General features: G+C 43.0%; 1 protein-coding gene across 1 annotated transcript in view; it reads right to left on the bottom strand.

Moving 5' to 3' along the window:
• Positions 1 to 1211: 1211 nt before the first annotated feature.
• The window catches only part of inppl1a (inositol polyphosphate phosphatase-like 1a), a 125296-nt gene continuing 113136 nt past the window's right edge, over positions 1212 to 13371 (bottom strand). The window contains exons 21-23 of the mRNA XM_048597856.1: positions 11591 to 12368; positions 5070 to 5206; positions 1212 to 4763 (exon numbers count right to left, since the gene is read on the bottom strand). Of these exons, the coding sequence (XP_048453813.1) occupies positions 4670 to 4763; positions 5070 to 5206; positions 11591 to 12368 (1009 nt within the window). The 3' untranslated portion in view covers positions 1212 to 4669. The remainder of the gene's footprint in view (positions 4764 to 5069; positions 5207 to 11590; positions 12369 to 13371) is intronic.

The following is a 13371-nucleotide window of genomic DNA, read 5'->3' as shown; positions in this document are numbered from 1 at the left end:
TTGAGTTCTCCTTCCCTTTAACTTTTTTCCTAATTTTCAATGGAGTTGAAGCTTCCTCATCACCTGCTAACCTGTTGCTTTGCCTTACATTAATTGTTATTCTCCCTCTACGCTCACTTCTCCCTTCCCCCCTACTTACTAGTTTAAAGTCCTATTAACCACCCTCTTTACCCTTTTCGCCAGAAGGGAGTTGGATCGATGGGCCTGTTCAAGAGGTGTGTCGTGACATCTCTGAACAGGTTGATTAGAAAAGTATAAATGATTTATTATTGCCACATGTAAGGCAGATACAATTACAATTTAAAAGGCATACGGATGGATACGTGAATAGGAAGGGTTTACAGGGATGTCTGGTTGGTGCAGAGGAGTTGGATCGATGGGGCTGTTTCCTTACTATATATGACTCTGACTCTATGAATGCAGTCCCAAAGTAAAGTGCTTTGAGTCATCTAGTGGTCATGATGGGCACTACAAGAATCTAAGATTTTAAAAAGGGTAGTAATGAAGTTTCACTAAAGAATCTAAAAGTCATGCCTTTTCTTGGTATTTAAAACAAAATTATTCATTACATCAACTTGCTCTTTTTCTTTTACTTTTAACCGTTTTTCAGGAGGTCAGTGTCAAGGACTGACCTGCATTTATTACCCGTCCCTAGTTGCCCTTGAGAAGGTGGGGGTGAGCTGCCTTCTTGAATCACTGCAGTCCATGTGCTGTAGGTTGACCCACAATGCCCTTCGGGAAGGAATTCCAGGATTTTGGCCTAGCGACAGTGAAGCAATGGTGATATATTTCTAAGTTGGGATGGTGAGTGATCGTGTTCCCATGTATTTCATTTGTCTGCTTGGAACATGGGCTGTGCTATCAAATCCCTCTGATTGAATCCAATTCAAGATGTTGGTCAGGGAGAAATGTCCCTGCATGGAAAAGTGCACAGGGTAGTTTCATCACTTGTCAGCCTTCTCCGAATGTGGATTGTGCTGTGCTGCAAGGTAGGTCCACCTGTTCAATCCTACATGCTAGGTATAACCTCAATTTTTTTCCATCAGCCTTATAAATCATACAACAGAACCAAAAATCTCAAGTTGCCAGGGAGAGATTTGAAAACAACCATTTTGCAATCATTAATAGGTGTGACAATGTCCTTGGTACATGCAAATCAATGCTCAAGACAAGAATCACAGTTAAGGTAAAGACATTACAAACTCAATCAATATTGTTAAAAAGAACTTTAGTTTTAAACAGTATTATACAGACATAATTAAATCATTAAAAATACGAAATCTTAAATGAAAGAAAAACAGACGCACACAAATACTCATGGATGTCCTTGTCATCTGCTCTTGCTGTTCTTACCATCACTATGCCACAGCTAAACAGGAACTCAGTGGTAATCACCAACACACATTACAGCAAGGAGAGATTAGGTGGGGACGGAGCAAACGGGGATGGCACCACAAATAAAAACTTGGCATAATTGCATTAAATATCACAGATAAAAGCAACTTCAAAAACTCCTCCAATTAGCCACAGTTACAATACATTAAAAGCAAAAAAACGATAAGATTAAACAAAGGCTAGACACACAAGCTCTTGGCTTCTGGCAGTTCACACGCCTTATTGCATAATTATTCTAAAAAAGTTGAGGACATTTTTCATTTTGAAAACAAATACTTGGAGAAAGGTTGAGGAAGGAAAACAACAAGGTTCCTACATTGAGTTGGGCTCAGCACCTCTGAATGACAGAACGTGCACCAGCACAGAATGAGTGTCACTATATTCTTAACAATGGACAGTGTAGAACAACAAGCCAAGAGTGCAAATAGATCAGTTCAGCAACCTGGAGTGTTCAGAATTCTTCCTACGTTGTTTTCTCAACTGATCAGTGAAAATCTGGATCCCTCACCTCCTGCCTACAACTGGAGCTTTCGAGTACGAGATAGATAGATTTTTGCTGGGTTAGGGTGTTGAGGGACACGGAGCTATGGTAGTCAAATGAAATTGCAGATCTGTCAATGCTGGAGCAGGCCCAAGGGGCTGAATGGCTGTCTACTGCCTGAACCTCATGGTGGGCGCTTCGTCCAGTGTTTGGTGGGCTACAGTTTGAGAAATCTGCAAGTCAGATGAAGCTCAGTAAAGCGACACTTTTAATGAAATTACCTCAAACTGTACAGGGGCGAGATAGGTGTCCTTGGATGACTAAGCAACCAGAGACTAGATGCATCTCAGTAAAGGGTCTTGCGCAGAATTGGTACGCCACAAACAAAAGCTGTTAAATCATATCCTCAGGAACAGTTTGATCTTCCATTCAGAAGTTCCCAGTCACTGCTAAACCACTTCTCACAACTGTACCAATTACCCATTCAATACTTAATGCTGCAAATTGCACTTAAAACAAAAGTTAGTGAATTTTCCTTCAGTTATTCTATTGAGTTTGCTATTTAACCTTTAAATCATTAATGGCAGTTCAGTTAATCTGGCAATGTCAATAAGAGCTGTGGGAGATGGGCAAGAGACAGTGAGAGCAAGTGAATGAGGGGATGAAGTGGAAAGAAACAAGGACTTGTATTTCTATAGCACCTTTCGTGACTTCAGGGTGTTTCAAAGCACTTAATAGCCAATGAGGTATTGGGAAACGCTGTGATATTGGAAACATTGTCCCAAGGTCCAACAGACTGTAATGAGGAAATGACCAGGCGAATCTAGATTAGGATTTGGTTAATATTGGCCTGGATTTCATGGAGAAGTGAATTGCTCATCATTTATTATTGCCATGGGATCTTTCACACCTATCGGACAGGACTTAGGGTCTTGTGCAAAAGGTGGGCCTGTCAACACTAATACTGGGAAACTCAGTCTGGACTGGATTCAGTGTCTGGAGACAGAGATGGAACAGACTGCCCACCGAAGGAAGTGATGATGTTTGACTGATTGTCACTGGTATGGAATCTAGGCAGGACACACTGATCTCACAGCAAGCAAAAATAACTTGAGACAGTAACAGAACCAGCTGTTCCAGGTTTCAGGTCCATCAAGAAAAAACAGACTAAACAAAACATGTACAAGGAAAAAACTGTGGGAATGCTCACTTATTCCATTTGCCAGAAATAACATTCTCTCTAATTCCTCGGCTGGAGCTCAGCTGCCAGGCCATTGAGTGGTTGCAGTTGAGTCCTGATTCCTACCACCATTCTGGAGAAGCCTAGAGCCTGCAGATAAGGGAACGCTGCCTGCCCCAATCTGATGGGAAACACAGAGTTTGGAGAGTGGAGCTGGCCCACGTGGTCACTCCCCAAACTTGCACTGATTGACCTCACAGTCAAATCCACAAACACCACTGAGACAGTTCAAACTTGCTTCACCCAATCAGCAGACATGTCTAGTCCCAGCAGTGGAACCAGGGTATCTGACCTGGACTTCTTTACCTCCCGCTACCCCAACCCCACTCCCCAACACATATACACACATACACACACAACCAGCCTATGGTTTCAGTCACAGGAAACAGGAGCCAACTCCTGTGACCAGTTGTACAAAGATACTTGCTGTAAAGAGGTGTATGTGATCACTTGCAGGGCTGGTTGTGGCCAGCGAGCAGATTGCTGCCTTCCCTCACTCCCTCCGCAGGATGGTGAGAATATAACCACAAGGGAAAATAAATAACTTGAAGAAATTGAGAACATTTCCTGACTTCCTTCTACCTCTAGCAGAGCAGAAGCTGATCTACATCCAGCCCAGTTCTCACTGCAGAGCACAGAAGATTTTCCCTTTAGTGCTGAAAGCAAATAGCTGAAATATCTGCACATTCTTAACTCATTTTCTCATATACTCCTTGACTAGTCTCTCTCTCACTCAACCGTCACCATTCTGCAAAATATTAAATGGGATCCATTTGACTAGAATCAGAACAAATTGGTCCTATTTTGAGAAACACTTAGGATTCAGATCCTAACTTCTGAGATATCCCACTGCACACACTGTCACACCTGACCCTTCTTTCCTCAATTCCAGCATGGATACAATACCAATGGATGGTCAGCAGCATCTCATCCTCCGGGCCCCAGAATGGAATGATGAGCTTTTTGAGGCACAGGGAGGAGAAGGCAATTTCTAGATTCCCTGAAGATACCATTTTCTCCCTCCTTTCCTGGGCAACTGGCCCCGATAGATTTTAGCCACAGGGTGTGCTTCAAAATAAAGCAAACAATGCACAGTGAGAGGAATCAGCACTGTCCATCTCTTGTCTACGAACTACAGAAGCCACATTAACAGGACGCACCGGTTTGAGCGATCTGTGCTACTGCATTTCTTTACTGTGACGAACATGATGAAAACAGGTTTAACTTAACACTTCCTCACGGAATGAAACAAAAACGCACTACATTCCCTTGCACGGACTGTAAGGATGAAGAAACTCAACAGTGTGGAGAGAGGAGTGAAAGAACAGGATATGCAGGAAGAGGAGGCAGCCTCTGTACTCTGCTGTAGTCAGTCGTACAAACACTGCTCAGGAGAGTTAGCACATTCCTCATCCAGAAAGGTCAGTTGGGTTTATATTTTCCTTTTTTCAATATTGCTTGAGTTTCAGAGCTACTGTATATCAACTTTTTGAAAAAGTCTCCCTAAGGCACTTTTTTCGTGATAATGAAAAAAACGTCAAAATCCCAGCAGACTATTTTCCAAGTTGCTGTAAACTCTCCAGGAGAATGTTCTGGTGTACGGGGTCTGTGACTCCAGCCTCATCCAGGTCGTCCTTGGTTATGTCACTGTTCAAGAATCAAAAGAAAGAGGACAGGGACAAGAGTCAGTTTGGAATTTTTCATTTCCTCAGCTATTAATATTTCCCTTCTTTGCTGATTCTCACTGCGTCTTGTCCTTGTGTGCCAGAATGTCAGTCTGATAAAGAGGAGAAACTGAAGCGAAATGGAGCTATACAGTCTCCCTCACTAGTCTATTTCCCTGTGGGCTGCCCACCTCATGGTGAGAAAGCATATGCCGTCCGGCAAGCCTACAGCTTCGCTGGTAGGAACAAATAGAATGAATAGCACCACCCCAACTGTGCAGGCACCTACCTCAGAAACTCTAAATCATCCCAGCCATTATGGATCAGCCCATCTTCATATCTCTCCAAGCCTAGGCGACGTAACCAGTTACCTACGCTGGAGTCATGAGACAGACTGGAGCTAGTGCTGCTCGCTTGACACGATGACTACACAGAGAAGAGACAAGGTTAGCACACAAGTTAAATGGTGAAACTGGTGATCTGAGATGGAAAACCAATGACCGTCTCTATTATAAATCTCACGATATATGAGCAGGGAGGCAGGGGAATGTCCACTGATGTGGTCCAAGTGTACTCTGAAATGATTTTTGTGGCACACAAACAGGGCATTCAGCCAAACAATCCACAGTGTTTATGCTACACTCAGGCCTTCTGCAATTCTTTTATTAACCTAGGCTCTCCTCTTCCTTGTCTGTTTAGCCAGCTTTCCCTTAAATGGATCTACACTGCTCACTTCATTCACTCCATTGGTAGCACGTTACATACTTTCACTGATTTTTGCATAAAGAGGTTTCTTCTGAAGCTCCTACTTGATGCTTTGATGACCATCTTATCTGGATGGCCTCTAGTTTTGCTGTATTCCATTAAATGGCAATAGACACTCTGCATGTATTCCAGGTAAATCTGTTTATAGAATCATAGAATCCCCAGTGTAGAAACAGGCCATTCAGGCCAACAAGTCCACACCAACCCTCCAAAGAGCATCCCACCTAGACACACCCTCCCACCATATCCCAGTAACCCTCTATTTCCCATGGCTAATCCACTTAACCCTGGACATTATGAGCAATTTATCATGACCAATCCAGCTAACCTGCACATCTTTGGACTGTGGGAGAAAACCAGAGCATCTGGAGGAAACCCACACAGACACGCGGAGAATGTGCAAACTCCACACAGTCAGTCGCCCAAGGGTGGAATTGAACCCGGGTCCCTGGTGCTGTGAGGCAGCAGTGCTAACCACTGAGCCACTGTGCCACCCCACACGGTTTATAATTTTAAAGATATTTTTGAGAGAAGACGTGCAACCTGTTTATCCTTTCTTGTCATGTTAACCGATTCTTAACCCATACGAATATAATCCCCTCAACCTGATGTATTTTCATTTCATTTACTACTTTCCTGGGTGGAACCATATCAAAATACTTCTGCAATTCAAATACACCATTGTCCACTGGTTCTCCTTTATCTATGCTACAAAGGACACTCAGGGTATGCCAAGTTTGTCAAACATCATTTCCCAGTCATAAATCTATTTTAGCATTTATTTCAAAATGTCCAATTATCACATCCTTCATAATAGATTCCAACATTTTCTCTGATGCTAAAACATAACTGTAGTGCTCCGCTCTCCTCCTGCCTCCCTTAAGTAGTGGGGTTAGCTTCCAATCAGTAGGAACCTTTCCAAATCTACAGAATCACCAAAGATAATAACCAAAGCAACCATCATCTCTATAGCTACTTCCGCAAGCAGCTATAGTTGTGATGTATGCTTTACTGACTATAGGTTTTATTAACTGCTCTCTTAACCTGCCATTTTAAAAAAATATATTCTCATAGTATGTGGGCTTCATGATGGGCCACTGCTTACTGTCATCATTAGCTGCCCTTGAAAAGGTGATGGCATGCTGCCTTCTTGAATTGCTGCAGTCCATTTGGTGTGGGGCCCACCCACCCACAGTGCCATCAGAAGGAGTTCAGCATTTTGACCTAGGAACGGTGATAGTGAGTGACTTGGAGAGGATCTTGCAGGTGATGATGTCTCATACAGCAGGGAGGCAGTGGCACTAGTAATCCAGAACCTCAGCCCAATGCTCCGGGGGCATGGGTTCAAATCCAAACATGGCAGATGGTAAAACATGAATTCAATATAATCTGGAACAAACAGCCAGCCTAATGGTGACTGTTGATTGTTGTAATCCTCTCCTTTAGGGGAGGAAATCTGTCATCCCTACTTGGTCTGGTCTACGTGCCAGAAACATTCATTATCTCTGCCACTGATGCTCAGTAGCAGTAGTGCTTACCATCTACAAGATGTACTGCAGATGCGGTTGGCTCTAATTATCAAACTAGTTAACTCCAAGCGTTAAAGACAAGCAACAAATGCTAACCTCGCCAGTAATACTCATGCAAACAAATTAACAAATAACTGCCGCCCTTATCCTTGTACATGATGGTGATTGTGGGTTGAGATGGCGGACACACTTTGAGAAGTCAGGACGCGAGTTACGGCAGGTATCCTAGTATGTGACCTGCTCTTGTAGCCACAGTATTTAAGTGGCTCGTGGTCACCCTCAGGATGTTGATAGAGGGGGATTCTGCAACAGTAGTGCCATTGAATGTCAAAAAGTGAAAGTCAGATTCCCACTTGTTCAAGACGATCATTGCCCCCCACTTGTGCAGCATGAATGTTTCTTATCGCTTGCTATGTCTATGTCTTTCTGAATTTCTGCATTATCCTCCTCAACATTTTCAGTCCATCCATGTTTGGCATCATTAGCAATTTTTGAAGTTGTGTCACCTAGCCCAAAGTCTTGAACATTAATATTTATTAGGAAAAGCAAGAGTTGAAACACTGACCCCGGGCATCTCCATGATAAGGGGAAGTGATGGCCTAGTGGTATTATCGCTGGACTGTTAATCCAGAGGCCCCGATAATGTTCTGGCGACCTGGGATTGAATCCTGCCATGGCAGATGGTGGAATTTGAATTCAATAAATATCTGGAATTAAGAGTCTAAGGACAATCATGAATCAATTGTCAATCGTTGGAAAAACCCATCTGGTTCACTAATGTCGTATAGGGAACTGCCATCCTTACCTGGTCTGGCCTACATGCAACTCCAGACCTACAGCAATGTGACTGCCTCCTGGGCAATTAGGGATGGGCAATAAATGCTGCCTAGCCAGCAACGCCCTTATCCTGTGAATGAATTAAAAAAAAATTCCCACAGCCCAAAAACCATCCATTAATTATTTCTTAGTCTTCTACAACCTGCCAAAATTCTGCTCAAAGCAAAGCCCTCTGCAGGAGCTTGGAAATCAACAGGGAGAATCAGCTCAGCAAACAGTTACTCCTAGCTCCTTTAAACAACAGTTCCCTGAATTATATGACGATTATGCACCTATTCTCATCTCCTACTTCCCTAAAGCCTATCAAAATCTACAAGGCACAAATCAGGAAATATGATGGAATACCCCCACTTGTCTTGACAGGTGCGGCTTCAACAACACTCAAGAAGCCTGACACCATCCAGGACAAAGTAATTGACTTGATTGGCTTCAACATCGAAACGGAGCAGCAGCAGCGTGTACTCTCTACCAGATGCACTGCAGAAATTCACCAATGCTCCTTAGACAGTACTTTCCAAGCCCACAGAGGACAAGGGCAGCAGGTGCATGGAAGTATGACCACCAGCAAGTTTCCCTCCAAGTCACTCACCATCCCAACTTGAAGGAATATCGCCACTCCTTCAGTGTCGCTGGGCCAAAATCTTAGAATTCCATCCCTAATGGCATTGTGGGTCAAACAACATTAAATGGACTGCAGCATTTCAAGAGGCAGCTCATGATCACCACAAAGACAATTAGGGATAAGCAATAAATGCTGGCCCAGCCAGTGCACCAACATTCTATGAATGAATCAAATCTAATATTCTACAAGTTTATTAATGTCTTCCTATGTATCATCACCAAGGTTGCAGATGACAAAAAATGGTGGGAAGACAATTGGTGAGGATGGCAGAATCTGCAGAGGGATATAAAAGGGTTAAGCAAGTTGGCAAAAATGTGGCAGATGGAAATATAACGAGGGGACATGTGAGGTTATATACTTTGGCAGGATGAATAGAGAAGCCCGATTATTACTTAAATGGAGAAAGACTACAGGAAGCTACAGAACAGAGGAATTTGGGAGCCCTAGCATCCAAGTTCAGTGGATAATAGGGAAGGAAAATCTATTGTTGGCCTTTATTTCAAAGGGAATGGAATAAAAAAAAGGGAGATCTTGCTAACACTATACAAAGCACAAGTCAGACCATGGCTAGAATACAGTGAACAGTTTTGAGCCATTATCTAAGCAAAGATGGACTGACATTGGAGGCAGTCCAGAGAAGGTTCACTAGACTGACCCCAGGTATGGAGAGACTGTCTTATGGGAAGAGATTGAGTAGGTTGGACCTGCACTCATTAGAATTTAGAAGAATGAGAGGAGACCTTATTGAAACATACAAGATTCTTGGAAAACTTGACAGTGGAGATGCAGAAAGGTTGTTTGTCCCTGGCGAAAATGACCAGTGGACATAATCTCAGAATAAGGGGTCGCACATTTAAGACAGACATGAGGAGGAATGTCTTGAGATTCTGTAGAATTCTTTACTGCGCAGGGCTGTTGAGGCTGGGTCATTAAGTATAGTCAAAACTGAGATAAACAGATTTTTAATCAGTAAGGGAATCGAGAGGAATCAAGAAAAGGCAGGAAAGTGGAGTTGAGGATTATCAGATCAACAAAATCTCATTGAAGAACAGAGCAGACTTGATAGGCTGAATGGCCTACTTCTGGTTCTACGTCTATGGGCTTCCTCTTACTTGTTATATTCTCAGTATTAATTATATCCCTCGACTTGATATCCCTGCAAATTTAGAAATTGTGTTTTGATCCACAAATGATCCGATAATATAAAGGGTATGCAACATTAGTCTCCAACTGAATCTTGCAAGATTATATTTCCCACTCACTGCCACTCTGAATAGCTATCCTTTGTCCTTACTCTCTGCCTCCTGCCTTGCAGTCAGCTAGCTATCCTACAGATAGCACTAGAAGCTGCATGGATTGGAGGAGCAAGTTATGAGAAGACACAGACAAACTTAGCGAGAGAGAAAAGTATGTTAGATGGACTGAAGTGTGAGGCTACCCACTTTAGACCAGACAAGACAAATCAGAATAACTCTTAAACAGTGAAAAAGCAAAGTGTACATATAACAGGTACAAAATGTGATCAAAAAAGGCTCAATAAATGTTGGCCTTTGTATTCCAGTCTCCATTAAATAAAGGTAAGTAATGCTTGATTCATGAAGATTTGGTCAACCCCAACTGGTCTAACTGCCTTCAATTCTGGGACTTAAGAGCTCAGGAAGAATATAGTGACTTCAGATGGGTTCACATTCACCAGAGCGATACTGGGCATAAAAGTGTTAAATGGAGGATAGATTGAATGAACTTTATCGGTATTAATAGTTGCCTGGTAGTACAGAACTCGAACATTGTGGAAAAAAAAACAAACAGTCTACTGCTGAAGCTTTTTGACTTTCTATCATCAGGACAGAATCACAAAAACGTAAAAACTCAAAAAGAGAGCAACAATTTATGCTGCATGAGAAGAGGATGCTGATTGTTTGATAAGTGGAATCTGATTAATGGAGGCAATGCCACAGAAAACACACCTGGAACATCCCTTGGACTAGCGCCCATACAAACACATCTTGGACTGAATGATCTCCAACCTCCTCTCCCTTGTATATTTCTGATATATAGGTGACACGTTTGCTATATGAGAACCTGCAGCTGCATGTACAAATTTCAGTCGACTCCTTAAACTGGTTCAAATCTACCTTTACAATGAATTGAATGCAATCTCTTTCCTAGAATTACAAATTAAGAAATACATTAATGGATTCTAGAGCAAGCACATCCTCACTGATCCGTTCACACATCGACATTCCAATACTTCCACAATTTGATATTCTTGTGATTCTGACCTGATGAGTGGAAGATTAAAATTGCTTTGTCAGCATGGTCTGTTTTCTTAAGCTTGCATTCCCTTGAGCATAGAGGGTAAATAGGCTTGGGCTAGAAATGTTGGCCAGCCAGTGATGCCCACATACACAAATGAATTCAGAGAAAAGAAAAACTGACTGAGTTATATAAAATGAGATATGGAATTGACACAAAAGAACAATTTGGTAGAGACAGACAGTAAAATGAGGAAGCGCTTTGTCACATAACATTTAATGGAAATCTGGATTTCTCTTCATGAAAAGACTAGGATCAAGTGGAGGTTTCAAGGTTGAGAGTGCTAAATGTTTATTGAGTAAGGAAAGGATATGGAACAAAGTTGGAAAAATACAAGTTAAGGTGATCATCTATGATCTTACTGAACAGGCTAATGGCCTCCTTACGTTTCTACTGACGGACATAGGTCTCAAAGCAAATGAAACAAAAAACAGCTAAGTGGATTTGAGATACAGATTGACTGTGTTCAAACAGCAGAACAGGCTTTGGGGCTAGATGGCAATTTAATGATGCTCAATGTTATGATTTTAGATTGGCAACTAATCATTCACATTTTATATCCATATATATTGGAGCAAAAATCTTATGTTTGTGTGCAATGATTTCCTGGCCCCCTCTAACTACTGGATTTTGACTCTGCATGAGTGATGTTTTGACAAAGCACACAGCAAGATTCGAAAGGATATCAACTATTACAGTCATTCAGGTGCTGCCAAGCCCCATTCCCCTCTTAACACTCACCTCTTCAGCCATGTCCTCTTCGATGCTCTCCTTTATGGAGCGTGAAGGGAAGGAGATGGGTCTGCTGTAGTCAGGGAGCAGCCCTCGGGGAAGCTGGCCTTTCACCGGTAGTGGAGGATTCCTTGGTATAGGCTCAATCTTGCCCGCTTGATAGTCCACCTCACTGAGGCTCTTGGCCATCTGAAGGGCGGAGTAGGATCGGTCATCGACAAGGCCTTGGTAGGGAGTATTGCATTGGTCAGCCAGAAAGGGGCTGGCCAAGTGAGGTGTGCCGGAGACCAGCTGCGGCTTAGGGTGGGCTTTTGGCGGAAGTGAGGCCTTGGCTTCTAAAGATTCTGCGGAAGTCCGGTGCTTAGCACCAGGGTTCCTGAGGTCTAGCTCGTCCCTGGCTGGCCCGGTTTTGAGTCGCTGGAGTTCCTTTGAGGAGGCATAGAAAGGATTATCAACCATGTCCACATCCACCGTCTTGGGGAGAGGAGGAGGGGGGTAATCGGGCGGTGGCCGATTAAGGTTTGAACTTTCGTCATCTGACAGGGATCCCTCCTCACTCGCTAACGAAAGGCGTCCTGAATGATTAGGTTTCCTATCTTGTGAACCAAGTGTTGCCTGGTTTTTGTTTTTTTGTCCTATCTTGGGAAAGGCTGAAGCCTGGTGCTCTGGTGACAGCAGTGCAGCTTGCTGATGCGGTACTCCCTCCAAGATGTAGTAAGCTGGGTTGTTGAAGCTATTCTTCGAACACAGAGCATCTGCATCAGAGTAAATCTCTTGCTGCTTTGATCTATGGAAAATACACTCAAGATCAGGTTACCTGAACCAGGTTAGGTAAAAACAACACAAAGTCATTTCAATTTAAAGTATTTTCTGATCCTCAATAAAAACTAAAGGAACTGCAAATGCTGTAAATCAGGAACAAAAACAGAAGTCTGTTGTCAGTCTGCCATTACACACTACCTATCGTTTGTTACCAACAGTCCCCATTAAGAGCTAATCACTCTCCTAGCTAGATCATTGTCTACTCCTTTGTCCAACTATTCATCTATTTCTTTGGGCTATCGTTCACATCTTATACCTTCCCCCACCCTACCTTCTGCATATAAACGAACATTTTCCTGGCTCAAGAGAACAAGGTGCAGAGCTGGATGAACACAGCAGGCCAAGCAGCATCATAGGAGCAGGAAGGCTGACGTTTCGGAGAGTAGTGACGTCATAAATAAGGTTTCAAGGTTGCAGGAGTGTACCGGCAGGCAGGAAGGTGGTTTGAAGTGTGTCTACTTCAATGCCAGGAGCATCCGGAATAAGGGGGGTGAACTTGCAGCATGGGTTGGTACCTGGGACTTCGATGTTGTGGCCATTTCGGAGACATGGATAGAGCAGGGACAAGAATGGTTGTTGCAGGTTCCGGGGTTTAGATGTTTCAGTAAGATCAGGGAAGGTGGTAAAAGAGGGGGAGGTGTGGCATTGTTAGTGAAGGACAGTATTACGGTGGCAGAAAGGACATTTGATGACAACTCGTCTACTGAGGTAGTATGGGCTGAGGTTAGAACCAGGAAAGGAGAGGTCACCCTGTTGGGAGCTTTTTTATAGGCCTCCGAAAAGTTCCAGAGATGTAGAGGAAAAGATTGCAAAGATGATTCTGGATAGGAGCGAAAGTAACAGGGCAGTTGTTATGGGGGACTTTAACTTTCCAAATATTGACTGGAAACGCTACAGTTCGAGTACTTCAGATGGGTCAGCTTTTGTCCAATGTGTGCAGGAGGGTTTCCTGACACAGTATGTAGATA

Source organism: Rhincodon typus, chromosome 6 (assembly GCF_021869965.1).
Source record: "Rhincodon typus isolate 14 chromosome 6, sRhiTyp1.1, whole genome shotgun sequence".
Lineage (NCBI taxonomy): Eukaryota > Metazoa > Chordata > Chondrichthyes > Orectolobiformes > Rhincodontidae > Rhincodon > Rhincodon typus.
The sequence above is the reverse complement of the archived record's forward strand: the minus strand, read 5'-3'. Positions and strand labels throughout refer to the sequence as shown.